The 25,878-nt window shown below is 50.5% G+C and overlaps 2 protein-coding genes across 11 annotated transcripts; one reads left to right on the top strand and one right to left on the bottom strand.

Annotated features, from left to right (window-relative positions):
* Window positions 1-55: 55 nt before the first annotated feature.
* On the bottom strand, window positions 56-13,300 carry MBOAT7 (membrane bound acylglycerophosphatidylinositol O-acyltransferase MBOAT7). Of its 6 annotated transcripts, none has more exons than XM_022585957.3 (8): window positions 13,153-13,300; window positions 12,028-12,106; window positions 11,797-11,926; window positions 11,037-11,163; window positions 8,980-9,139; window positions 7,311-7,671; window positions 5,357-5,533; window positions 56-1,060 (listed from the first exon to the last, which is right to left on the bottom strand). In XM_022585957.3, exons 2-8 carry the CDS (start codon window positions 12,101-12,103, stop codon window positions 673-675), a joined length of 1,419 nt encoding a protein of 472 aa, XP_022441665.1. In that variant the 5' UTR covers window positions 12,104-12,106; window positions 13,153-13,300; the 3' UTR covers window positions 56-672. The 6 variants fall into 6 exon arrangements, with proteins under 6 accessions (XP_022441665.1, XP_022441664.1, XP_022441663.1 ...); XM_022585956.3 differs by lacking the exon at window positions 13,153-13,300 and adding an exon at window positions 12,812-13,086; XM_022585955.3 differs by lacking the exon at window positions 13,153-13,300 and adding an exon at window positions 12,611-12,723.
* A 231-nt stretch (window positions 13,301-13,531) lies between these two features.
* TSEN34 (tRNA splicing endonuclease subunit 34) lies at window positions 13,532-20,531 on the top strand. Of its 5 annotated transcripts, none has more exons than XM_089902108.1 (5): window positions 13,532-13,591; window positions 14,712-14,958; window positions 15,185-15,434; window positions 15,586-15,843; window positions 19,036-20,530. In XM_089902108.1, exons 2-5 carry the CDS (start codon window positions 14,716-14,718, stop codon window positions 19,230-19,232), a joined length of 948 nt encoding a protein of 315 aa, XP_089758234.1. In that variant the 5' UTR covers window positions 13,532-13,591; window positions 14,712-14,715; the 3' UTR covers window positions 19,233-20,530. The 5 variants fall into 5 exon arrangements, with proteins under 5 accessions (XP_089758234.1, XP_022441714.1, XP_022441712.1 ...); XM_022586006.3 differs by lacking the exon at window positions 13,532-13,591 and adding an exon at window positions 13,768-13,865; XM_022586004.3 differs by lacking the exon at window positions 13,532-13,591 and having other exon boundaries at window positions 14,177-14,958; window positions 15,185-15,428; window positions 19,036-20,531.
* Window positions 20,532-25,878: the final 5,347 nt, after the last annotated feature.

The raw sequence follows: 25,878 nt of genomic DNA, 5'->3' as shown, positions 1-25,878 counted from the left end.
GATGCGGTGGTACAAGTCCCCCCACATTGATCACCCACAGACATTCCCGCGTAGAGTCTTTGTGTGACACTTTATTAGGAGAGATTTACACATTCTGAGCCTCTTAGGTCAAAGGATGACAAGAGGGTGACAGGAGCGCTGGGACCCTTAGGTGGCTCAGATGGAACCTATGAGAACCATAGTCCAAAGGCCTGCACATATGCGCCTCAGCTTCTCCGTTCCAAGAGGGTTATACTCCGTACTGGTCTACTGAGAGAAGAATGGAAGCGACCAGAAAGAGGCCCCCCAATCCCAGAGCCTGCCCTGAAGCTCCTAACCCCACACTGTGGAGCCAAGGAAGGGAAATTTGCCCAAGAAACCATGTCGCCCATCGGCCCCTGCTGTTGGGGGGAAAACGCAGCTCTCTCTGAATACCTGGCGCTGGGCAGGGACAAAGGGAGATTCTTGTCTGGACCATATCATGATTTTTACAGGAGGGAAAACTGATCATCTGGGGCCCTCAGGGCGGAGGCTTTTCCAGGCACGGTGCTGAGCTGGGGAAGCGGGAATCCTCTCCAGGCCCCCTGCCGTATTCAGGACTCTTTCCGGGAAAGGAGACAGCAGCATGCTTCACAGAATTCCCAGGCCAAAGCTTGGTGGCTGGACCGACGGCAGAGGGAGCGTCGTGACAGCTTACTCCTCCCGAAGCTTTCCTGAGGCAAGGCTGGTGGCGGGGGGTGCGGTCTTCTGCCGGCTGGGGCTGCCCCCACCTAGAGCCAGCCCCAGCCCGAGGGCCACCAGGGCCAGGACGTGGATGCAGAAGTAGATGGAGGCCCAGTACCGCAGGGTTTCGCCCAGCGAGAGCAGCACAAAGCCCATGCACATGTAGTCATAGGCCCGCATCTTCAGGAACCAGTGCACCCAGTCCCAGGCTTTCTGGCCCCTGGGGCTGAGCCGCCCCCGAAAGGCCGACTCCAGCCGGCCCTCAGCTGCCAGGCATAGCGGGATGGTCAGGAAGCTCAGGTAGTAGCCAGGGTGCAGGCCGTGCCAGTAGGCGCTCAGTAACATGGTCCAGGCGCTCCTGGGGGAGGGGCTAGGAATCAGGACCCGGAGTGCAGGCCCCCTGCCCCCTTCCCTGAGACCTGGGGGCCCAGGCCCCCAGCCCCTCCTCCCTCAGGCCCGGGACTCTCTACTCGCTTCTCAGAAACCCCCTCCCAACACTATCTTCCCTCAGGACCCAGGAGTCAGGTCCCCAGCCACTTCCTCTTTGAGGATCCAGGAATATAAATCATGACCCGTGAAGACTCAGAAATCTCCAGCCATGGTCCCTTCTCCTTAAGGGCTCCAAATGCTATCCCCTGAAGACCCACAAATTTAGGCTCTGATCCCCACTTCCACAGAGAACCCACAAATCAGAGCAGGCTTTGCCAAGGACTGTGGCCTGAGTTCCTGCCCATGGGCATCAAGTTTTCCCTCTGGCACATCAGGGTGTTAAAACTGCAAAAATAACCTAATGACAGAATGACACTGACCACCCTTTCCTGGGGGGGTGCGGGGGGAGGGCAGAGGGTGTAAGGGTCCATAAAAAGGTTGAATTTTCCCTGTTGCCAACAGGGAAGATCTTTTCCTCCTTCTCTTTTCTTAGGCCATTTCCTTGAAAAACCTGTTTGAGCATCTTTCCGTTATCCTTTGGATACAGATGGAAACCTCTGAAATGGTAAAGTAGGCCTCTAGAAAGTGTTACAGTCAGGAATGTTCTTCTCGAGGGCCTGGGAGCCATCTCTTTGAAGCCTAGGTTTGGAGGGAGATAGAGCCTGTCTTCCTGCAGCTCTGAGGGTTTATCCTACGTGCCAGCTCCGAGCTGTAAACACCTGCTGGTCATAGAGATAGGAGTTTTATTCTTCCTTCAGATAAAGACACTTAACTGGCACAGGTGGCTACCCCAATCACCAGGTGAACTTGGGATGAACATGAGAGCACGCAAAGTGCTTGTGGAGTCCTCCGACATGAGGACCAGTTATGGTGTCTCTTGAGAACACGCTACATAAAGGGCTCTAAGTGGTGACGGAGAAGACAAAAAGGGTGAGATTTCCAGACAACTGATAAGGACCTACTGTATAGCATAGGGGATTCTACTCAGTACTCTGTAATGGCCTATTTGGGAAAAGAAGCTAAAAAAAGAGTGGATATATGTATATGTATAACAGATTCACTTTGCGGTACACCTGAAACTAACACAACACTGTAAATCAACTATACCCCAATTAAAAAAAATAAAAATAAAATGGATGGATGGATGAACTGTTAAAAAAAAAAAAAAAGGCTGAGCTTTTTTGGTAATCTTGGTAATCTCAGCAGTGGGTTACTTGAGCCATGCCTCGAAATCTGGTTTAATGCTTATTCAATAACTGTTGTGTTTTTTTCTTTCCTATTTTTTGGCCACGCCGCGAGACATGCAGGATAATAGTTCCCAGAGCAGGGATCGAACCCATGCCCCCGGCAGTGGGAACACGGAGTCTTAACCACTGGAGCGCTGGGGAAGTCCACAAAACTGTTTTCTTTCTTTTCTACCTCTGGTGGAGAGAGAATGCTCTGGGTCGGCAGAACTGAAAGCAGTTGACGGTAGGACACACATCAGCGCAAGCCTGGCATCTGTAGCCTCCACGTGTGCACACCTGAGCTCTTGGCCGTTCGTTCCGCCACCTACTCTTCTCTCCCTGCTTCGCTGCCCCCCTGCCCCCCACAGTGAACTCTCTCCAAAGAATCGTCTAGGCTCCGCCTTCCGTCCTCTCTTGAACCCTCTCCAATCCAGGTTTCACTTCAGCCCTCCACTCTCCTCCGGTCAAGGTTGCCGGGGGCTTCCTCCCATCACGCCCCACCCAGTGGTCTTCAGCGCACTGAAGCTCCCGGCACCTGCAGACGCACAATCCCCTCCTCGTTCCTTCTCTCCGCTTCCTTCTGGGAATGAATACTTTGCCGATTGTCCCCCTATGTCACTGGCTGCATCTGTGCTGGCTCTTCCTCCTGGTCCCTAGTCTACACCAGGGTTTCTCAATCTTGGCACTACAGACACCTGGGGCAGGATCATTTCTCGGGGTGGGGGGGAGTGGGGGGAGGTGGAGTGCTGTCCTGTGCAGCGCAGATTGTTTAAGAGCATCTCTGGCCTCCACCCACTAGATGCCAGTAGCACATCCCCATTATGACAAAAGCGTCTCCAGACATTGCCAATGCCCCCTGGGGGTGCAGCACAATCGCTCCCCCGCCCCGCATTGAGAATCCCTGGTCTAAACGATGGCGCACTCTGTGCTTCGACCTAAGGCTCAGCCCCAGAGCTTTAAGTATCATCCACACCTGCTGACGCTCACGTGTCCACCTCTTACACCAACCCTTGCATTACGCACCAGAATCACACAACTAACTGCCTAGCCAACAACCCCAGCTGGAAATCTAACAGTCACCTCAAAGTCAGGGAGACTAAACCCAAGTCTAGCTTCCTCATCCTACCCACTCCTGAAACTTCCTTCTGCCCAGTTTCCCCTCCTCAGGAAACAGCCCTTCTGTGCCCTACCATCACGCACAATCCATCACCTGGGCATCGAGCTGTTTCCCACCTCCACCTCTCAAATGCATCCACTTCTAGGCCACTGGTCCCTACGCTAGGATACCATCAATGCCCACCGGGCCAGTCCCTGCTTTATTGCCTGATCCCCTCCCCCACCTTAGCCCATTCCCACACAAGGTCGGAGCAGATCTTTAAATCATAAATCAGATCACACACCCAGGGAAGTCTAGCTCCAGAGGCACCATGACCGACTTCTTCATTATAAGAACGTGTCATGATGTATCCTGACCTCATCTGGTGACACTCGGCAGGTTGCCTAAGATCAGACCTCTGATCCCGGGTCTCTTCATCTTTAAAATGGGGATGATGAGAGCTCCTACTTCCTAAGGTTGTAAAGATAAGTCTATCTTATCTTTACAGAAAGTCTCCACTCAAGAAATATCAGATGAGCGAAGGATAATACAAGCTAATCAGGCCTCACATTAAGTGCATTTCACACTTTATCTCACTTATTCCTCACATCAACCTATGAAAACAGGTAACAGCATTACCCCCATTTAAGAGTTGAGGAAACTGGGTTCGGGGGGGATAAATTAGGAGTTTGGGATTAACATATATACACTACTATATTAAAAATAGATAACCAACCAGGACCTACTGTATAGCACAGGGAACTATACTAAATATTCTGTAGTACCCTATAAGGGAAAAGAATCTGAAAAAGAATAGATAGGCAACCACTGGTGGTCCAGTGATTAGGACTCCGCGCTTTCACTGCCAGGGCAGGGTTCAAATCCTGGTGGGGGAACTAAGATCCCACAAGCTGCTCAGTGAGACCAAAAAAAAAAATAAAAGAATTAATATGTGTGTGTGTGTGTGTGTATATATATATATATATATATATATATATAAAACTGAATCACTTTGCTGTACACCTGAAACTAATACATCATTGTAAATCAACTATACTTCAATTTAAAAAAACTGGGGAAAAATGCATATATGGGGAGGGTGGGAGGGAGACACAAGAGGGAAGAGATATGGGGATATATGTATATGTATAGCTGATTCACTTTGTTATACAGCAGAAACTAACACACCATTGTAAAGCAATTATACTTCAATAAAGATGTTAAGAAAAAAAAGAAGAGGTAACTTTAAGAGCTAGGGGATTGTTAATTGTGTTTGATTTTGCTTTTGGGAAAGAGATTGCCTTTTCCTCTTTTATTTCTACAGTCCATGTTTGGGTGGGGCCCCTGCTCCCACAGTTTGTTTAAATTTTTATGTTTACTAGCCAGAAGTTACATAAAGGTTTACAAAGCAGAGTGATTATTTCAATGGCTTCCTCTTGCAGTATGCTGAAGCAATTTATCTTGCTGGGCTCCAAGTAAATGGCTGTATCTCTTGAGGTTTAGTCAAGGGTAATTAAAGTAAGCATTTGGAATTAAAAAAAAAAAAAAGCATGTATGGGAATTTTTGAAATTAAAAAAGTTGAGGAAACAGGAGTCAACTGACTCCTTAAGGTTTCTTAGTAACTGGCAGGGTTAAGATTCCGGAAAGTCTAGCTACTCAGTCCACAGGACTCAGTACACTGCGTTTGTGGAGCGGGGCTGACTTTAAGGAGGTAGAAACGGAAGCCCAGAGAGGAGGAAGAATTGACCCCGGAATAACGCAAATCAGAGCCAAAGCAAGGCTCAAGAAACTACAACTCCCATGACCCTCAGGGGTGGAGGCCCAGAGGGGGAAGACGCAGGCGACCCCAGGGGCAGCTGGGAGATGTACTTCTGTGCCGTCCTCCGAGACAGTTGGGCTCACCTGAAGACGTAGGAGCGCGCGGGCGCGCTCTTGTAGATGTACTGCGCCAGCCACCACTGCACCGTCATGTTCCAGTACCGCATGCCATCCCGCACGCGCACGCAGAAGTCTGTGCCATAGCAATCGATGTTGCGGATGGTCTCATAGTCGTACTCCGTGGAAGCCGCTTTCTCCGGACTGGGGGGGTGGGGGGGGGAGGATGAGGGTGGGGGACAGACATGCAGCTCAGCCAGGCCCCCTCCTGACTCTGGCTACTGTCCCAGCCCCGGATGCTAAGGAGGGGATCCTGGCCAGGCAGCAGTTCTCTGGCTATCACGTTTGCTAGGGCAACAGGGGAGGGTAGCCCAGCCTGAGCGTTTTTGGGAAGTGCACAGTTCATCAGCAATAGGGTTCTCCTCTTTGGTAAGGGGGCCTGCAACAGCCAGGAAAAGTCTGGAAGGGCCACGGTTGCTAAGCTATGAGTCCTTAGCAACCTGACCTGCCAATGGTCTCAGATGCTAGGGAAAGGCCATTCCTTAGCAACCAAGCTCAGCATATTCAGAGAAGCCTCCAAGTAGTCCATCCTAAATTGTTGGACACTTCGGTTGTTAGGGAAGCAGCATCCCTAACAATGAGGTGGTCCGTGGTTGCTAGGGAGATGTTTTAGGCCCGCCTGACCCCTTGATGGTCTCTGTTGCTAGGGGAAGGGCATTCCTTAGCAACAAGGCCTAGGATGTTTAGAAAAGCTTCCTGAAGGGGCCTTCTCTGGCTATTGGTCCCCAGGATTGTTCTATAAGGGTCATCTCCAGTAATACAGTGGTTCCTGGGTCACTGGTGCCAACCCCCCCCCCCAGAAGTGGGGGATATCCTCGGCCCACCTGAACCATTGGCAGCTTCCGATCGTGGAAGGGGGGCATCCATTAGGGGCGGGGCCCAGAAGGTTTAGAAAAGCCTTCAATTCCTGCTTGGCATCTTCTGGAGGATACCTTCTACTATGGCAGTGGCAGGAAATCTGCGGGGGGGGGCCACCTCCCCTGCAATGGATGGCACTTTGTGACTACTAGGGGATTGCCCAACCCTTGTAAGAACGAGTAGCTCAGAATTTACACCAAAGGGCTTCTTTCCCAGCCCCAGCCTGAAAGCTGACCATGACCGCTACGGACAGAGGGGCAGGCCATTCCTGGTTGCTAGGAGTGCCATTTCCCTAGTAACACAGGAGCAACATATCCTTAGCAACAAGAGTCTGTAGTTACTAGCTGTGTGACTTACCTAGTGATGAAGGAGCTAGGGAGCTAGTTTTGCCAGCAACAAGGTTAATTGATAGTTACCAGGGGATTTCCTGGGCAACAGTAGGAAGGCGACTTGCAGTTGCTAGGAATGGTGTCCCCTCTGCTAGAGAACAGCACGGTCAAGGATGCCATTTCCATAGAAAAAGAGGGCAACAGCAGGCTGTTATGTGACGACATCCCATGGGGAGGGGCGTGCTCACTCCCAGCAACAAAGGGGCAGTTCAGGCGATGCCGTTTCCTTAGCAACAAAGAGCAGCTTTCTGGCAGGAAGGGGCAGTGCTGTTGCTAGGGAATGTTCTCCCTAGCAACGAAGGGCTACTCCTCACTGCCCAACGATGGCACCCTGAGCAACCAGGAACAACTGGGTTACTGGGATGTCGCTTCCACGGCAACAGAGGGACAGCGTGTGATTGCTGTAACACCTTCCTTTTCCTAGCAACAGAGAGCAATTCACCATCCCAAGGGGGGACAAGCGCTAGCAACAGGGGGCAATCCGTACGTATCAGGACTACTGTTTCCTTAGGACAGGGGAAGGCGGGCTGTGGTGGCTGAGGGTGACACTCTGCTGACAACAGGTGGGAGACCTGCCCCCCCCTGCTCCCCGCTATCCTCCCTGCTAGGGGCAGGGCCAGCCCGCGGTGATTGGGCCTGCCGGGTCTTGGGACACCTCCCTCCCGCCGCCTGACCTGCTGGGGGGTGGGCATTGGAGGGTGGGGCCGCCCCCGGCCCGGGCTTTGGCGGCCACGGGGTAGGCCCCGAAGCCGGCGGCAATGCAGCCGCACTCGGCGGCAATCCAGGCCACGTAGAAGCGCATGCGGAAGGCGAAGAAGACGGGGATCATGTAGAAGAGGCGGGCGGGCAGCGGGCGGGCGTAGAAGGCGTCCTCACGCACGGCCTCCAGCGGGAACAGGTGGGAGGAGAGCAGGAAGAGCAGGCCGAAGAGCGGGGCCGGCCAGGCGCGCCGCAGCAGGGGCCGCAGGCTGGGCACGGCCCCGGGGAAGGGCTGCTCCAGCCAGTCCAGGTACGTGCGGTAGCGGAAGAACGGGCCTACGGCGGGAGGCAGGGCAGCTGGTCAGACACGGTACACATGGGGGGCGGGGAGAGCTCCAGTCTCGGGGCGGGGTTGGGGGACGGGGAAGATGGACCAGAGATTCGGGAGCTGAGGTGGACCAGGGAGAGAGGAAGGAGAGAGAGAAGCAGAGAGGGGAGTGGGGTTATGAAACCCAGAGAGAAAGGGACAAGGAAGCGGAGAAAGAGGAGAACAAGGGACTCGGCAGGAAATAAAGAGGGACAGACACTTATGGAAAGGGACACAGAGCCTGACAATGAGGGGTATGGAGACACGGAGACAGATGGAGACAGACAGACCGGACCTGGAGGGATGGGGTTGGGGGTGAGCTGGGTATGAAGGAGTGACAGGAAGTGCAGCAGTGCATGTACAGAGGAAGAGTGGTGTGAGAAGAAATGAGAGGGTGGTAGGGGCGGGACCCTTGGGGGATCTGATGAGGACTTTGAGTTTTGTTCTAAGCGCTAGGAAACCAGTATTGGCTCTCCCACCAGGGAAGTGCTGGATTATCATTATGCCTTTTCATGAGACCCCTCTGGCCACTGAGCAGGGAGGGGCTGCAGAGGGGCAGTGTCGGAAAAGAGGAGACTGTTCTTGGCCTAGGGAGGGAGCAGAGTGGGGTTAACAGAAGTGTTAAACGTCTTACACGTCACAGAAGACCACACACTGTATGATTCCACTTATAAGTGTTCAGGATAGGCAAATATATAGAGGTAGAAAGTCAATTAGTGGTTTCCAGGGAATGGGGGCAGACGGAGGCTTGAGAGACGACGGCTCTTTGTACAGGGTTTTGACGAAATTACATGGCAGTGATGGTTGCACAGCTCTGTGAACAGACTAAAAGCCAGCAAGCTGGATGTGGTTACAAGCAGGTGAGTGTGGTGATCACAGCTCAATACAGTTGCTAGGAAAACGAACACCTTCTAAGAGGTCAACATTAGTGAAAAATATTTTCTGAAACTAAAAATGGGATCATAACCTGTGAATGCTCGTTGCCTGGGCAGCAGAAATGTTAGGGTGATGTAGATCTTTCTCCTTTTTATCTCCTGTTTGCTCCCCAAAGTTATAAGGAATCACTGGGGCTGAGAAGAACAGTCCGTCTCTACTCTGGAGGGGCCCTGGGACCAGGCGGGAGAGTCAGACATGGACTCGGGCATAGATGCTCGCCCTCAGAGCAGCAGATGCTGGAACGCAATGTGGGACGTGGAACAGGCACCAAACTCCAGGCAGAGGATGGAGGCAGAGGGTGCGCAGCTGCGGAGGCAGGCCTGCGGGGCGGGCACGCTCACCTGTCATGATTCCTACGTAGCAGTAGCTGTAGCTGAGCGTCTCCATCAGAGAGGGAACGTCAGGCAGCAGCCCCAGGCTGGGCCCCTTGCTGAAGCCCGAGGCCATTTCCTTCCTCTGGGCCACGTGCAGGTCCTGTACTTCACTGGCCAGACTCACCAGCTGGGAGGAAGGGGTGTAGGCAAGGACAGGTCAGACCCGGGCTTCCTCTCACCCACCTCCCTTTCACTACCTCTCCGGGCAGCCAACGGCTGCTGCAGCCCCGCACAGGTGGGCGCTGAGGCTCCACTCCACGGGCAGCTCTGGGCATCTAGTCGTGAGTAAGGGCTTCTTGGTGACTCTCGCAGGGCTCACTCCTGGACCCCTCTGTCTTTTTTCTCTGAGTTCCATCTTTCTGGGTTCTCCTGCAGTTTGTGACTTTAGGTGCCACCCACAGTGTAACCCGGGGGGACTTCTCCTCCAAGCCCCAAGCTGCCTCTAGGGAATTCCCTGGTGGGCCAGTGGTTAGGACTCACGCTTTCACTGCTGGGGCCCAGGTTTGATGATCCCTGGTCGGGGAACTAAGATCCCACAAGCCATGTGGCGAGAGCAAAAAAAAAAAAGAAAAGAAAAAAAAAAAGCTACCTCTTGTCATTAATACTTGATATCTTCCAGGCACCTCGAATTGAACACATCCAAGGTACAACACGGTATTAGCCTCTCCCCAAAGTGGGTCTTTTTCTAGTCTCTGCCATCAGCAAATACCACCACCATCCAATTAATTGCTTAGGCTGGAAACCTTCCTCACTCCCCGAATCGAATCCCTTAAGTCTCTGGAGTCTGTCCCTCTCGCTTTGCCTCCACCACTGGGCTGAATATGTTCGGGCTCCTTCTTCAGATCTGCTCTCTACCCTTCTCCGCACAGACCCCAGGCCGGCTCAACATCCACAGGCCTGTGTCTCCCAGCTTCCCCCTGGGTTTAGTTGGCACAGAGCCCCAGGCAGAGATGGAGGAAGGCAGGAGTGAGGCTTGGGTTTTTATTCCCTTGTATTGATAAGATCACCTTGGGCTGGCCGTGACCCTCGATAACCTTCTTGAGTTGGGGGGCTCTACCCAAGTCTTTTTCCTTCCCAGCTCCACTACCTGCCCCTCCTCTCGTGCCCTGGGGCCCAGGACCTCTCCCCATCCCGTCCTCAATTTCTCCTAAATGCCGGGCTTCCTGGTGGGGCCCTGACTGACCTCCCCACAGGCCTGCATCAAGCCACCACTGTTCGTCAGCTGGACTTTGATAAGTGTCCCACATCACCCCATCTTGCCCGTTCTGCTTCAACTCGCGCAGCATCGGGAGGAAGGATGTTTTAACCTGTGAATCTGGTCACACTACCTCTTCTGGCAACAAATCAAAAAACCTCTTGCAGTGGATCTTGGGCCCTCACAGGAAGAAGCTGGGACCCCTCACCTTAGCCAACGGGGCCCTGCATGGTTTGGCCTGGCTGCTTGTGCTCTTCCCCGCTCCTGATGGACGGTCCATGTGGCTTGTCCACTGCTGATGGGGCCCAGCCTGCCCCCTTCCACACACGCTGGTCCCTATGTCCTGAAAGGCTCTTTCTCCAGCTCCCGACGGGAACACAGGATGCTGAGGAAACCTCATTCACCACCTCACGTGACCGTTCTGTTCACTGATGGGTAGCACATAGTAGGAACGCACGACCTTACGTTCCCACCGGGGGTGGGGCCTGGGAATCTATTTTCACCCGTCTTCCCAGGTCATGGAGAGCCGGACGTGGTGTCCTGGTTTTGTGTCCTTAACTAAGTGCTACCTCCCCAGAGCTGGTTGTCCTTTGCAAAATGGCTTGCTACAAAGATGCACTTTAGCTCAGCCACCACATGGCACCCACAGTTACGTAACTTTGGATACTTCTTTACCTCGGGGAAGAGCTGAGAGGTGAAGCCCCGCCCCCGGCGGGGTGTGTGGGAGAGACCATCCCCCTTCCTCTGCCTCCCACGGGAGTGGCTGGGAGGAGAAGGTAAAGTTGGGGTGGTTAACTGGCACACAGCGAGGGCTGGAGGGGAGTCTGACCTTCAGTGTCAGCAGCAGCTGGACGGCATTGGTGAAGGGTGTGGGAGTGGGCAGGCCCAGCAGGCTGAGCGCTCGGAAGAAGAGCAGATATGAGAAGGTCCAGGCTAGGGCCAGGGCGTGGCAGGAGCTGGGCAAAGGCAAGAGGCGTGCTGTGCTGGGTGCAGGGGTGCAGGACATCTTGCCTCAGCCGCCCCTAGATTCCAGCTACAAATCCTTCCCCACCTCCCCACCTTCAGAGACAGAAGATGAGGGGCGGGGGGTATGGAATGAGCACGACTGAAACAGCCACACAGAAATGCGCAGCAATGGAGAAGAAAATGAGAAGGGGGTTAAGAGAGGCTTCAGGGTGAAGACCCTTCAATCCTCCATTTTTTCTGGGAGGGAGGGAGGGAGGGAGGAGGAAGGGAGAGGGAGAGAGGGGAGGTGGAGAGAGAAAGAGGGAGGGAGAAACAGAGAGAGAGAGAGAGAGAGAGAGAGAGAGAGAGAATACCAATACCAACGGTGGCAGGGCCAGCAGACTAGTAACGTCCTCCTCTCTCCTGAATCCACGACATGGATGTAAAGGACCAGGACAAACACACAGGGACAAAGACCCAGAAAAAGGCAGGAGAGGAAGAAAAACAGACCAGACAAATGACACAGAGAATCTAGAGATAAACAAGAGACATCCGGAGATGGAGACAGAGAAAGACCCCAAGGGGAAACAGGTCGCTTCCTCCACCCCCTCCATCTCCCCCTCCTCCCCCCACCAAATCCTCACCAGGGCTGGGCCTGAATGAGCGCCCACGTCCCAAGGATGGTGACCAGAGAATGCAAAGTGTGGGGACCACAGGTGAACAAGGTGAGCCCTAGGCCCACAGCTGCTGCCCCCCATCTCTTCAGCCCAGGTCCTGCAGGGAGAAGGCACAGCATAAGCGTGGAACCTTCCAGGGGTCCCCAGCCCGGGCACCCGCCCCCGTTTATTTTCCACTGGGGAGGGAACCTGACTCACCAGCCTTCTTAAAGAGGAAGCCGATGGGGATAGAGATAAGAAGAACCACCAGATATGTCCATTCTTCAGGCGACATGTTCTGGGGGAGGGGCAGAGGTTCCCAGTGAGAACCCAGGAGTCCGGGCCCCCAGCCCCTCCCCCTTAGAGGATCCAAGGATCCACAGCCTCCCCACCCAGTCCCCAGTTGTCGAGGATCAAGGAGTCCTACCCTCAGCTCCTCTCCTCTGACAACACAGGAATCCCGACCTCCAGGCCCTTCCTCCTTCGAGGATAGAGGAAGCCACCCACAGAACCCCTCTTTTGAGAACGCAGGCCCCCAGCTCTCTTCTCCTTTGAGAACCCAGGAATCCAAACCTCCCGGCCCCCTCCTCCTTCGAGTATCCAGCAATCCAGCTCCTCTCTTCTTATCCCCCAGCCTCTCCCTCTTTGAGAACCCTTCTCTCCAGACCCCCTGCCCCTCTCCGAGAGGGCCTCAGAGGAGCCCAGGCCTCCAGCCTCCACCTCTTTCGGAGCTCCGGTTCCTTCTCCCGTCTGAAACCCAGAGAGCGGGCCCGCTCCCGAGCCCCACTCCCGTTGCGCTCACCAAGCGCGGGTCAGATCCGCTCCGGGCAAAGCCACAGGCGGTTACGCCACCCGGGAGCTCGGCCGCGCTCCCGGCACCGCCCCCGCACCGCATCAGCCCGCCGATCCGCAGCGACCCCACACTGTCCAGACCCCTCCCGGTCTCCGGGGCGCCTCCGCACTCCGCGCCCACCGCACCCCGGCCCAGGCGTGGCGGACCCACCTGGGCCCGCGGCTCCGCGCCGCCCGCAGGGCAGGAAGTAGGCGAGCAGTCCTGGCCCGCGGGCCACCGCGGGTCCGCCACGCCTACCCCGCCCAGCACGCCCCCGCGTCCCCAGCCTCTTTCGGGGCGCCGGCTGGGCTGCGCGGCCCAGGGCCGGGTGTGCAGCGCCTGGCAGTCTCCGGGCTGAGCAGGGAAGGAGCCCGGACTGGGCGCAGGGAGCACGAGCCGGCAGCTGGACGCGGACTCGGTTCTACCGAGCTGCGAGCACGCAAAGGGGAGGGGCTTCGGGCTCGGAAAGGGGTGGGGCCAGAAGCTTCGGGCACGGAGGGAAGCGACCGAACCTGGGAAAGAGGCGGGGCCTGGAGCTCAGCGTTCGGAATGAGGTGGAGCCTCCGCTTCAGGTTCCTTGGGACAGAGTCTGGAGGCGGGGCCACAAGCTTCGGTTTTCTTCGGAGGTAGTCGATTACTGAAGGTCTCTGTTCGGATGTAGGCGGAGCCAAGAGCTTCGGCCGGATGTGGAGGGGCCACAGCGTCTGTTCCCTTCGGAGGTAGTCGGGTACAAGTGACCCTGGGTGGCTGAAAGGCGGAGTCTCATGTTTAGGAGGGAGGCGGAGCCACGGGTTTAGGCAACACGAAAGAGGCGGGGCTCAGGAGTATTTCAAGGGGGCGTGGCAAACAGCGTCCCGGCCTGAAGGGGGCGGGGCCCCGGGCCGTGGTGCCAAGGGGTCGGGTCCAGCGTAAGGAGCCTCCCATTTCCAAGTCCCGGAACCGAGGAGGGAGGTGCGCTTCGAGGGGCGGGCTCAAGGGGGTTTCACTTTAGGGGGAAGGCAGGGATACGGCCCTGCGGGGCGGGTCCCAGACTTCCCGCTCCGCTGAGGTGGCGGCATGACGAAATCGACGCAGGGGGTAGGCATGGGGGGGGTGGAGGAAGCAGCGCGTGGCGAGCTACGTAAGGGGGTGGCTCCGCCGGGACTGCGGGCTGGTGTTTACGAGGTGACTAGCTGGTCCTATCAGAGGACTGTGCCACATTCTGAAGGGAGCGCTCACGAGTGGGGTGAGCCCGCCCGAACGGAGAACAGGCGGCGGGTGTTCAGGGGACCGGGCTTCCGGCTGTGGGATTCTAACGTGGGGCACGAGCTCCAACTGGGGGAGCTCAGGCGGCCGGAGGGGGCGGGGCCTCAGGCTATGTGATTGACTGGAGCCGAGGACGCCCGAACGCTGAACCCCTTATGTTCGGGAGGGGGCGGTGCTGCGGTTCGGCTGAGCCGAGGACTCCCGAACTTACGGACCGGCGACGCTCGGGCGGGGGCGGGGCTTCGTATTCTAGGAGCCCAACTTAGAGCAAGGGGACCTGAGGCCGAACCCCTGGGGTTCGGAAAGGGGGGGAGCCAAGTCCCGAGCAACCCGAAGAGGGCGTGGCCTCAGCGGGGCTTTGGTCTCTGGAGGTCCCGACACCTGACGGGGACACCCGAAGGGCGACGCCGAAATGGATCTTTCGAAGGGGGCGTGGCCCGTGCTGGGGCAGGCTTTGCTCCGAGGCGCGTGGGCCGGCATGGCAGTGTTGGCCCAGACCAGAATGTTGACCGCGGGGTCCGAGACGCTCCAGCGGGGCCCCGCGGCTCGGTTCGGGGCGGGGCCTCGTCTCTGTCAGCCCCGGGGCCTGGCGGGATCGCCCGAGGGCGGAGTCCCGCGCCCAGGCGGCGGAGCCTGGCCCTCCCGCTCAGCAGGTGGCGAACGCGGCACTGAGCGAGGCTCCGACCCCCGAGACTCAGGGGCGGGGCTTCGCCGAGACCGCCCCCCCCCCGCCCGCCAGGCGGTGGGAGGCCTCCCCGCGGCGCGAATCGGGCGGCGAGAGACGTGCAGCTCTGTGGGTGACTGCTGTGCCCCTGGCCTCCCGCAGGAGGATGCTGGTGGTGGAGGTGGCGAACGGCCGCTCCCTGGTGTGGGGGGCCGAGGCGGTGCAGGCGCTGCGGGAGCGCCTGGGAGTAGGGGGCCGCACGGTCGGCGCCCTGCCCCGCGGACCCCGCCAGAACTCGCGCTTGGGCCTCCCGCTGCTGCTGATGCCCGAAGAGGCGCGGCTGCTGGCAGAGATCGGCGCGGTGACCCTAGTCAGCGCCCCGCGCCCGGATCCCCGCCAGCACAGCCTGGTAAGGGGGCAGGTTGGGGGCGCCTGCGGGAGAAGAGGCTGGGGACAACAGGTCCCTGAAGTGGGAGGGGTCTAGGAGTCCTGGATTCTGGAATACTGTGAGAGTAGGGTACTGGGATCCCCGGGTTCGCGCCCCGAGGTTGGGAGGCGCCAGGGAGTCAGGATTCCTAGCTTCCTAAGGCAGGGCATGCCTGAATCCTGAGATTACAGCTAAGTTTACTTCTCAGGCATTGGCATCCTTCAAGCGCCAGCAAGAACAGGGCTTCCAGGAGCAAAGTGCTCTGGCAGCTGAGGCCCGTGAGACCCGTCGTCAGGAGCTCCTAGAGAAGATTGCAGAGGGCCAGGCTGCGAAGAAGCAGAAGCTGGAACAGAAATCAGGGACCAGCGGGAGCCAGGAGGCCGGTGGGAACCAAGCTGCAGAAGAGAATGAGGCCAGTGCTGGCCAGGCTGCTGGAGAGCATGAGGAAGCAGGTGAAGGTGGGAGTTGGAGTCCAGGGACCAGGGGAAGGAGGGAAGAGATCTTTGGGAATTTTGGCAGGGAATCTAGGGCTGGTTCTCCCTGGGGCTGGGATAACCTTGCCCCTTGGATTCACCAAACTCTCTTGGATTCCGCCCCCCCCCCCACCAGGCTCCTCCTCTCCCCAGCCAGGGCCTTCAAATGGGGTGGCTCCTTTGCCCAGGTCTGCTCTGCTCATCCAGCTGGCCACTGCTAGGCCTCGGCCCATCAAGGCTAGGCCCCTGGACTGGCGTGTCCAGTCCAAAGACTGGCCCCACGCTGGCCGTCCTGCCCACGAGCTTCGCTACAGCATCTACAGAGACCTGTGGGAGCGAGGCTTCTTCCTCAGTGCGGCTGGCAAGTTCGGGGGCGACTTCCTGGTCTATCCCGGTGAGTTTGTGTTGGGACCTCTGATTGCCACTCATTTCTTCACAATTCCACTACATTCTGCATTTTTCTTTTCTTTTTTTGGTTTCATTTTCTCAGCCTCTGAAACCATGGAAGGACAGGAAACACTTGGGAAGCCGTGCTCATTTGAAGGGCAGTTTAGTAAATGAAAAAAGGGGGCAAAAAAAAAGAACAGCTCATAAAAAACATGTATAGTAAAAAGTAAATCATATTTTATACTGTTAGGCAGTTATAGACAAATTATTTAAGTAGTCTTAAAAATTGTGGCTCTAGTGAAAGAATATGAAAAGAACTTAAAGTGGAGTACTAAGTAGCCAGAGAATCCTATCAAGCAAGTGGGAAAAAAGCTTGAAAGGATTTGCTCCAGCCCAAAGACAAATAGTTAATAGTTCTGGGAGGGAATCTGCATCAGGAATAGGTAAGGGGGACTTTTGATGAATCAGTTAATTTTTGAATTTATTGTGTAACTTAAAGGTTAAAAAAAAAGTGCAGAAAATCACTCTGTTTGTTCTCCTTAAGAACATAGGTAGAACTGCCTGATAAGTAGTCAGATCTTAGCCATTCATTGGAGACTGTCCGCTAAGTTCCCTGCAGATGAGTTGACAGGCTTATTCTCTTCTCAGACTAAAATTTAACTGACTGATTTAGGAGCTGAGAACAGTTTCCCTGCCCCATTCTCTATAAGTAACCATGGTTTAATCACTTTGCTACTGTTTTTTTGGGGTGATTTTTGTACGCTAAAAAAAAAAAAAAAAAAGATTATTTTGGTTTTGCAAATGAATATTCAACTGACTAAACATACAAATGCTAATTTCTAGGTTTTTTCTAAGCTTTCAGTTCACTTTATAAAACTTAATTTTTTCAATCTACCAGATTTTAAGGGGACCATTAATTCATGTTTGATCCCATTTACAAAAGGAATTAAGTAGTTTCAAACATTATAAACCGCATTTTAAAATTTAATATATATATTTTTTAAGTTCTGCAGCTTTCTGGTTATGAATCTTGCCAATAACTTAACTCTAATAAGTTATAACTGGGGTGATTTTTAAGTTTATATTCTTACACTGTTAATAGACTTACTAAAACTTCAGATTAAAATAAGTTTAAATCAATCACTCAATCACACATTTGAAACTAAACCACAAGGCTGACCTGTTACTTGTAATAGGTCAATATTTCTAAAACAATAAATACTCAATGTATCAAATATACATAAAATCTTTGTCTCCTGAAGATTAGTATTCAAGGTCTGAATCTCTTAAATACATATTTCTAAGTCTAACTCTAAATCTTCCTGAGGTTAAAAGATGCTAAGTTTCTTGGAAAACAATTTTAGGGTAACTTCTCAAGCATTTTGATGCTCCTTTCTCAGTTGACTGAGGTATCATAACAACCAGAGAGGTGCCTGGCTCCTGGAGAGGTTCTTGCTGGAAACCCAGCTGCCAGGGAGGGCCTTGATTTATAGTTGCTATGACATCCCCTCAGATGGAAGGTCTTATAGCCTTGCTCTTTTATTTATTTATTTTTTCCCTCCGTTTTATTGAGACATAATTGACATACAGCACTCTATAAGTTTAAGGGGTACAGCATAATGATTTGACTTATACACATCATGAAATGTTGACTACAGTAAATTTAGTGAACATCCATCATTTCATACAGACACAAAATTAAAGAAATAGAAAAAAAAAGTTTTTCCTTCTGATGAGAAGCCTTAGGATTTATTTGCTCTCTTAACAATGTTTATATATAATGAACAGCAGTGTTAATTGTATTTATCCTGTTGTACATTACGTCCCTAGTACTTATTTATCTTATAACTGCAAGTTTGTACCTTTTGACTACCTTCATCCAATTCCCCCTCCCTCCATCCTCTGCTGCTGGTAACCACAAATCTGATCTCTTTTTCTATGTCTTTGTTTATTTTTGAAGTATAATTGACCTATAGTACTGTGTAAGTTCCTGGTATGCAATATAGTGATTTTATATTTCTATACATTTCAAAACGAGCACCGTAAGTCTAGTTACCATTTGTCACCATACAAAGACATTACATAATTATTAACTATATTTCCCACACTGTACATTTCTTACCTGTGAGTCATTTATTCTGTAACTGAAAGTTTGAACTCCTTAATCTTCCTATTTCCTCCCCCAGCCCTCCTCCCCTCTGACAACCACCTGTTTCTTCTCTGTATCTATGACTCTGTTTTTGTTTAGTTATGTTTGTTCATTTGTTTTGTTTTTTAGATTCCACATATAAATAAAATCATACAGTATTTGTCTTTTTCTAGTTTATTTCACTTAGCATAATACCCTCTATTATGCTGATAGAGGTCCATCCATGTTGTCAAAAATCCCAAGATTTCATTCTTTTTTATGGCTGAGTAGTATTGCGTTGTATGTGTATATGTGTGTGTGTGTGTATGTGTATAAATACCACATCTTCTTTATTCATTCATCTATTGATGGGCATTTAGGTTGCTTTCATATCTTGGCTATTGTAAATAATGCTGCAGTAAACATAGAGGTGTGTGTATCTTTTCAAATTAGTGTTTTCATTTTTTTCAGATAAATACCCAGGAGTAGAATTGTTGGAAGCTTTGCTCTTTTAGATTTACGTTACCTGTTACTTAGTTTTCTGGAAAGTGCCCTACTCAGGGTCCTACTTTACTTGAAAGCATTCATCTAATCCGGGGGCAAACTATAGCCCCAGGTCAAATCCGGCCCACTGACTGGTTTTTTTTTAAACAGTTTTATTGGAACACAGCCTTGTCCATTTGTTTACATATGCTCTGTGGCTGCTATTGTGCTGGAGTGGCAGATTTGAATGTTGGCAGCATGGCCCACAGAAACTGAAAATATTTACTCTCTGGCCCTTTTCAGAAAAATTTTGTTGACTCCTTTCTTCTATTTTATTACACCATCCTATTGTAAATTGTTTCTTACTTCTTTTAGTCTGTTAGAGTCACTTCTCATTGGATATTTACATGATACCCTTTTGAGTTCCTCATGGCTTTGACTGACAACGATGTATTCAATTATTTGTTTTCATTTTTGTTTTTTAAATAAGCTTATGCTATACATGTGTGTATAGGTCCAGGGGTGTCTTTTAAAATACTGGTAGTGATAGCTGGAACCATCCCCATGTCCTCTGTGTGGACGTCCCAGTGTCTTCCAGCTCCCTGCCACTGGAAAGTGCTACCTGCCTCTCTCCTTCACCCAGGCGACCCGCTCCGTTTCCATGCTCACTACATCGCTCAGTGCTGGGCTCCCGGGGACCCCATCCCACTCCAGGACCTGGTTTCTGCTGGCCGCCTCGGCACCAGTGTCAGAAAGACACTGCTGCTTTGCTCTCCGCAGCCTGATGGTAAGGTGGTCTACACATCCCTGCAGTGGGCCAGCCTGCAGTGAACTCCAGAGACCTGTGGGCACGTGCCTGTGTCCTTGGCAAGAGCCTTTCTAGATGGTCCCAAGCTCATCTCCGAGTGGGAGGCTCGACCACCCTCCTGCCTCTCTCGGCAGTTAGTTTTTGATTCCAGATTTATAAACACTACATCCTTCTCATGTCCCTCCCTGATTCAAAGCACTTAGTGGCTGTGTTGTTTTTATAGTTACCTATTTCCAACTGTGAGTTTCTTGAGTGTGAAAGCTGATTCATCTCTGTTTCCTACACGGCTTAGGTCCCAAAAGGTCTCAATAAACTTGTTGAATAAATGTGGAGTTTGTGATTTGAATCCTTATGACAGTCCTGGGAAATGTGGCCATTTGTGTCTTCTTGTACAGATGAGGAAAAGGCCTGGAGGAGGGGAAATGACTTGTCTGAGGTCACACATCTAGTAGGGAGCAGGGCTGGGATTTAAAACCTGGTCTTTCTTTTTTCTTTTTTAATTGATTGATTAATTTATTTATTTGGCTGCACTGCGCGTCTTGTGGGATCCTAGTTCCCCGACCAGGGATTGAACCCTGGGCCCTCAGCAGTGAAAGCGCGGAGTCCTAACTACTGGACCGCCAGGGGATTCCCAAACTTGGTCTTTCTGACACCGAATTTTTGAGCTCTTCCACTGCACTAAACTTCCTTTTGAAAACATTTTTACAAGACATTTCAGATGCATGCAAAGGCATAAATAAAAACACATGAAGAAAAGAAGGAAGCGAGTGTTGCAGTTTTAGGATAGCCATTTGGAGTAGGGAGGGGAATGTCAGGGGTGGTCTTTTTCTTGCCTTGGGTGGTGTTTATTCAGGTGTTTGGAGAATTACTTTTTTTTTTTTTTTTTGCGGTACGTGGGCCTCTCTCTGTTGTGGCCTCTCCCATTGCAGAGCACAGGCTCCGGACGCGTAGGCTCAGCGGCCATTGGCTCACGGGCCCAGCCGCTCCGCAGCATGTGGGATCTTCCCGGACCGGGGCACGAACCCGTGTCCCCTGCATCGGCAGGCGGACTCTCAACCACTGCGCCACCAGGGAAGCCCTGAGAATTACTTTTTATACCATACATTTGTATTTTAGATCCTCCTTTAAGTGTATGTTCTATTCCGCAATTTTTTACAAAAGCTAAAACACATACGTATGAAATATGCATTTGTAAAACGATCTATATAGCGCCTTTCTGCTTAAGAAATCACTAGAACGTTACCAGTACCAGCTTCCAATATTTATACATTGATTTTTTTTTTAGACTTTCTAGATGTGGACCATTTTTATTTATTTAAAACAGTTTTTTAAACATTATTATTATCTTTAATATTTATTTATTTTTCGTTGTGTTGGGTCTTAGTTGCGGCATGCGGGATCCTTTTGTTGTGGCATGTGGGCTCCAGAGCGCAGGGGCTCCGTAGTTGCGGCGCTCTGGCCCTCTAGTGGTGGCCCATGGACTCAGTAGTTGCGGCACGCGGGTTTAGTTAGCCCCACAGCATGTGGGATCTTAGTTCCTGGACCAGGGGAGACATTTTTAAAGTCTTTATTAAATTTGCTATAATACTGCTTCTGTTTTATGTGTTGGTTTTTTGGCCGTGAGTCATGTGGGATCTTAGCTTCCCAACCAGGGATCAAACCCGTGCCCCCTGCATTAGAAGGCAAAATGTTTTTTTTTAAAAATAAATTTATTTACTTTTGGCTGCATTGGGTCTTTGTTGCTGTGCGTGGGCTTTCTCTAGTTGCCGCGAGCAGGGACTACTCTTCGTTGCGGTGCGCGGGCTTCTCATTGGGGTGACTTCTCTTGTTGTGGAGCATGGGCTCTAGGAGCGTGAGCTTCAGTAGTTGTGACGCACGGGTTTAGTTGCTCCGCGGCATGTGGCATCTTCCCGGACCAGGGCCCAAACCCGTGTCCCCTGCATTGGCAGGCAGATTCTTAACCACTGAGCCACCAGGGAAGTTCCTATATCTTGATTTTTTAAATGTGTAGCTTTGTTTGGTCACATAGATTTCGTTACTGTAATACAGTCACATGGTGAAAATTCTGGGGCTGAAAGTCTCCACCTCTGGTTCTCAATTTCTACCCCTCCCCCAATTTCTTCTTTCTTTCTTGCCCTATTTGGTGAATAAACTTGATAGACTCTTGATGTCCTGCAAGCTTAGATTATTTATTTATTTTTGGCCACACCGTGTGGCATGTGGGATCCTAGTTCCTCAAACAGGGACAGAACCCGCACCCCCTGCAGTGGAAGCACGGAGTCTTAACCACTGGACCTCCAGGGAATTCCCTAAGCTTAGATTTTAATTTAAACTAGGATACTAACTCCTGCCTGGCTAATACTCTATACTTTTGCCAGTTTTGTAATTTCTCCAATACCTCTCTTCTCTCTACAGCAAGGTACTTTGATGACTCAGTACCTGTGTCCTGAGTCTTTCCTCTCAAAAGTTCCTCATTAAAAACCATTCTGGGCTCCTCTGGTGGCGCAGTGGTTGAGAGTCCGCCTGCCGATGCAGGGGACACGGGTCCGTGCCCCGGTCCGGGAAGATCCCACATGCCGCGGAGCGGCTGGGCCTGTGAGCCATGGCCGCTGAGCCTGTGCGTCTGGAGCCTGTGCTCCGCGAAGGGAGAGGCCACAACAGTGAGAGGCCCGCGTACCGCAAAAAAAAACTATTCTGAGGGCCTCCACATGCAAAAAAGAAAAAACCCAGGTACAGACTTTACACCCTTTACAAAAATTAACTCAAAATGGATCATCGACCTAAATGTAAAAATGCAAAACTATAGAACTCCAGGTAGATAACATAGGAGAAAACCTAGATGACCTTGGGTATGGCGATGACATTTTACTTTATTACTTTTTAAATACATTTATTTTTATTTTTGGTTGCGTTGGGTCTTCGTTGCTGCGTGTGGGCTTTCTCTAGTTGCGGCGAGTGGGCTTCTCATTGCAGTGGCTTCTCGTTGCAGAGCACGGGCTCTAGGCGGGGAGGGGGCTTCAGTAGTTGTGGCACGCAGGCTCGGTAGTTGTGGCACAAGGGCTTAGTTGCTCCTCAGCATGTGGGATCTTCCCAGACCAGGGCTGGAACCGGTGTCCCCTGCATTGGCAGGCAGATTCTTTACCACTGTGCCACCAGGGAAGTACCGTCAATGACATTTTAGATACGGCACTAAAAGGCCGTATCTTTCTGTGAAAGAAAAAGTAGATACGCTGGACTTCGTTAAAATTAAAAAACTTCTGTGAGAAAATATTGCAAAAGACACATCTGATACAGGATTGTTATCCAAAATATACTAAGAACTCTTCAAAGTCAACAATAAGAAAACAACCTGATTAAAAAAATGGACCAGAGACCTTAACAGATACCTCACCAAAGAATATAAAAAGATGCCAATACGCACGTGAAAAGATGTTCCACATCATCTGTCATCAAGGAATGCAAATTAAAGCAATGATGAGTGGGGAAGGTCATCACCCTTTCCCTATACATTGCCCTGTGCATCTCTTCCATCTGGACGTTCCTGGGTTATATCCTTTCATAATAAACCTCTAATTTTAGTAAGTAAGGTGTTTCTCAGTTCTGTAAGCTGCTCTAGCAAATGAATCGAACCTGAGGAGGGGGTTGTTGGAAACTCTGAAACACCAATGATGCGTGTATAGTTAAGTTATTCATACATTTAACAATGTTTTGACTGTCAGCTTATATGTTAAGCCTGTGCTAAGACACTGATAAACAGGAAAGATGAGGTCTCTGCCCTCCTATAGACTTTTAAAAAAAATTTATTTAAAAAAATTTTTAAAAATATTTATTTGGTTGTGTTGGGCGGGCTCCTTAGTTGCAGCTTGCTGGCTCCTTAGTTGTGGCATGCGAACTTTTAGTTGCGTCATGCACGTGGGACCTAGTTCCCTGACCAGGGATCGAACCCAGGCCCCCTGAATTGGAAGTGTGGAGTCTTAACCACTGCACCACCAGGGAAGCCCCTGCCCTCCTATAACTTTTTTGTCTGGGAGCTAACTTGTAAACAAGAAAACAAAAAAGAGCAAGGTAGTTTGACAGATACAGAAGTACAATGAGAGAATAATAATGATAACGGTAGCTAACGCTGAGTGCTTTCTTGGCGCCAAGCACCATCCTAAGCAATTTGCATAGATTGCATCATTTCACCCTTATGATAACCCTATGAGGTGGGTGCGGCCGTCACCCCCATTTTATAGATGGGGAAGCTGAGGCACAGAATGATTGAGAAACTTGTCTGAGGTATTAGAGCTAGTAATTGAGGATTGCTGAATTTGAACCGAAGCATCTGGATACAGCAGGATGATGTCATGAAGGAAAGGATTGAGTGGGACTGTTGCTCTGAGGAGGGAATACTGACTGCTGAGTCTGCTGGACAGCAGCTGCATAAAACAGCGGTGAAGAGCATGGGCTATGGAGCCAGACTGTCCCAGCTGCAATGCTGGCCTGACTTCTAGTTGCTGAGAGACTGAATATACAAATAGACAACGGCCAGATCATATATGAAAACAGAACTCTGATCCACAGCCTGCAGCAGCCTGCCCAGAAAACCAGACCCCTTATCTATAATAAACAGCTCAGCACTGGTCAGAATGGCCATCATCAAAAAGTCTACAAATAATACAGGCTGGAGAGGGTGTGAAGAAAAGGGAACCCTCCCACACTCTTGGTGGGAATGTAAATTGGTGCAGCCACTATGGAGAACAGTATGGAGGTTCCTTCAAAAACTAAAATAGAATTATCATATGATCCAGCAATCCCACTCCTGGGCATATATCCAGGGAAAACCATACTTCAAAAAGATACACGCACCCAATGTCCATTGCAGCACTATTTACAATAGCCAGGACATGGAAGCAACCTAAATGTCCATCAACAGATGAATGGATAAAGAAGATGTGGTGTATATATACAATGGAATGTTACTCAGCCATAAAAAAGAATGAAATATTGCCATTTGCAGCAACATAGACATAGAGATTTTCATACTAAGTGAAGTAAGTCAGACAGAAAGACAAGTATTCTATGATATCACTTATATGTGGAATCTAAAAAAATGATACAAATGAACTTATTTGCAAAACAGAAACAGATTCACAGACATAGAAGACAAACTTATGGTCACCAAAGGGGACAATGTGGGGGAGGAATGATAAATTAGGAGTTTGGGGTTAACATACACACTACTATATGTAAAATAGATAAAAAACAAGGATTTACTGTATAGCACAGGGAAATATATTCAATATCTTGTAATAACCTATAATGGAAAAGAATCTGAAATATATATATATTTATAACTCAATCACTTTGCTGTTCAAGTGAAACTAACACAATATTGTAAATCAACTATACTTCAATAAACAAAAACAGCTCAGGAAGCCAGCCTGCTATAAGGCAGGCTTGTAGGAAGTAACAATCCAAGGGGCCAAATAATAACCCCTACAACAATAGGTCCAAAAGGGCCAGGACTTGATTAGTAATTCACAACTGTACTAATTTTTGTCCCCACCTCCAATTTAGGACCAAGAAAAGAAAGCCAAATATGTACCCCAACCAATCGCATAGGGTACCTAACTTCTAGTCTGCCCATGTCTAGCTTCTCCATGACGACAGCCTCCAATCTGGGACACCTGAAGCCTTTCCTTTTTTTCTGCTATATAGCTTTCCCACACCTCTGCCTGCCTTTGAGTCTCTGCCAAAACATGAGTGATGGTGACTGACTCCCTTACGCTGAATAGATAGCCTTTGCTTGTTCTCATCCGGTCAGTCTTAATTTATTTCCACTTTGTGCAGTCTTGGGCAAGTTCTGTAACCACTTTTTGGTGCCTCAGTATCTGCCTCTATAAAATAGGATAATAGTATTAGTGCTCCTTAAGCAAGCATCTATAAAAGTATTACTATCAGGGAGGGCAACTTCTCTGAGAGTCCTCCTTAAATATGTATTAAGTAAGTTAACATATGTAAAGTTCTGAGAACAGGGCCTGATACATAGTAAATATTCCAGAATGTTACCTGTTACTATTTTTAGTAATGGAAATCATGGGTCACACGAATTAAAAACAAAACAAACAAAAACAAAAAACCAAAAAACCCATAAGGTGTTTAGCCCAAAGCCTAGCGCATTTAGAGTGCTCATTAAATATTATCTAACAGCGATAAAGAAAGTCATTGGTGTGAATGGGATTATCCCAGAGAGGAAAGGACTAGAGGAAATAATCCTGTCTGAGAGGAAGATGTTGGCTGAGGAGATCAAAAAACAATGTATAAATTGCTCCAGGTTTATAACAAGAGGTGTCAGAACATTTTCCCTGTTCTGGAAACCCAAAGGAAACCTCAGGATGTAAACTGCTGTCTTTGATAAAGAGGCACAAAGCCTTTTAATCATTGGGTCTTAAGTTAAAAAAAAGTCAGTCACCTTCTTAAAGAGGCTTCCCTGACCATCCTATCTGGAGTACCATTTTCCCTCAGTCATTATCAGTAATTTATTTTCTTCAGAGCACCACTCTGAAATGATCTACTTTATTATTATTTTTTCCCTGTTCCCCTAAGGCTCAAAGCTTCACGAGTAGAGGATTTGTTTTAGG

This window comes from Delphinapterus leucas, chromosome 20 (genome assembly GCF_059928025.1).
Source record: "Delphinapterus leucas isolate spDelLeu-1000000601 "Yukka" chromosome 20, BTC_Dleu_Yukka2, whole genome shotgun sequence".
Classification (NCBI taxonomy): domain Eukaryota; kingdom Metazoa; phylum Chordata; class Mammalia; order Artiodactyla; family Monodontidae; genus Delphinapterus; species Delphinapterus leucas.
This window is presented reverse-complemented; position numbering and strand designations above follow the sequence as displayed.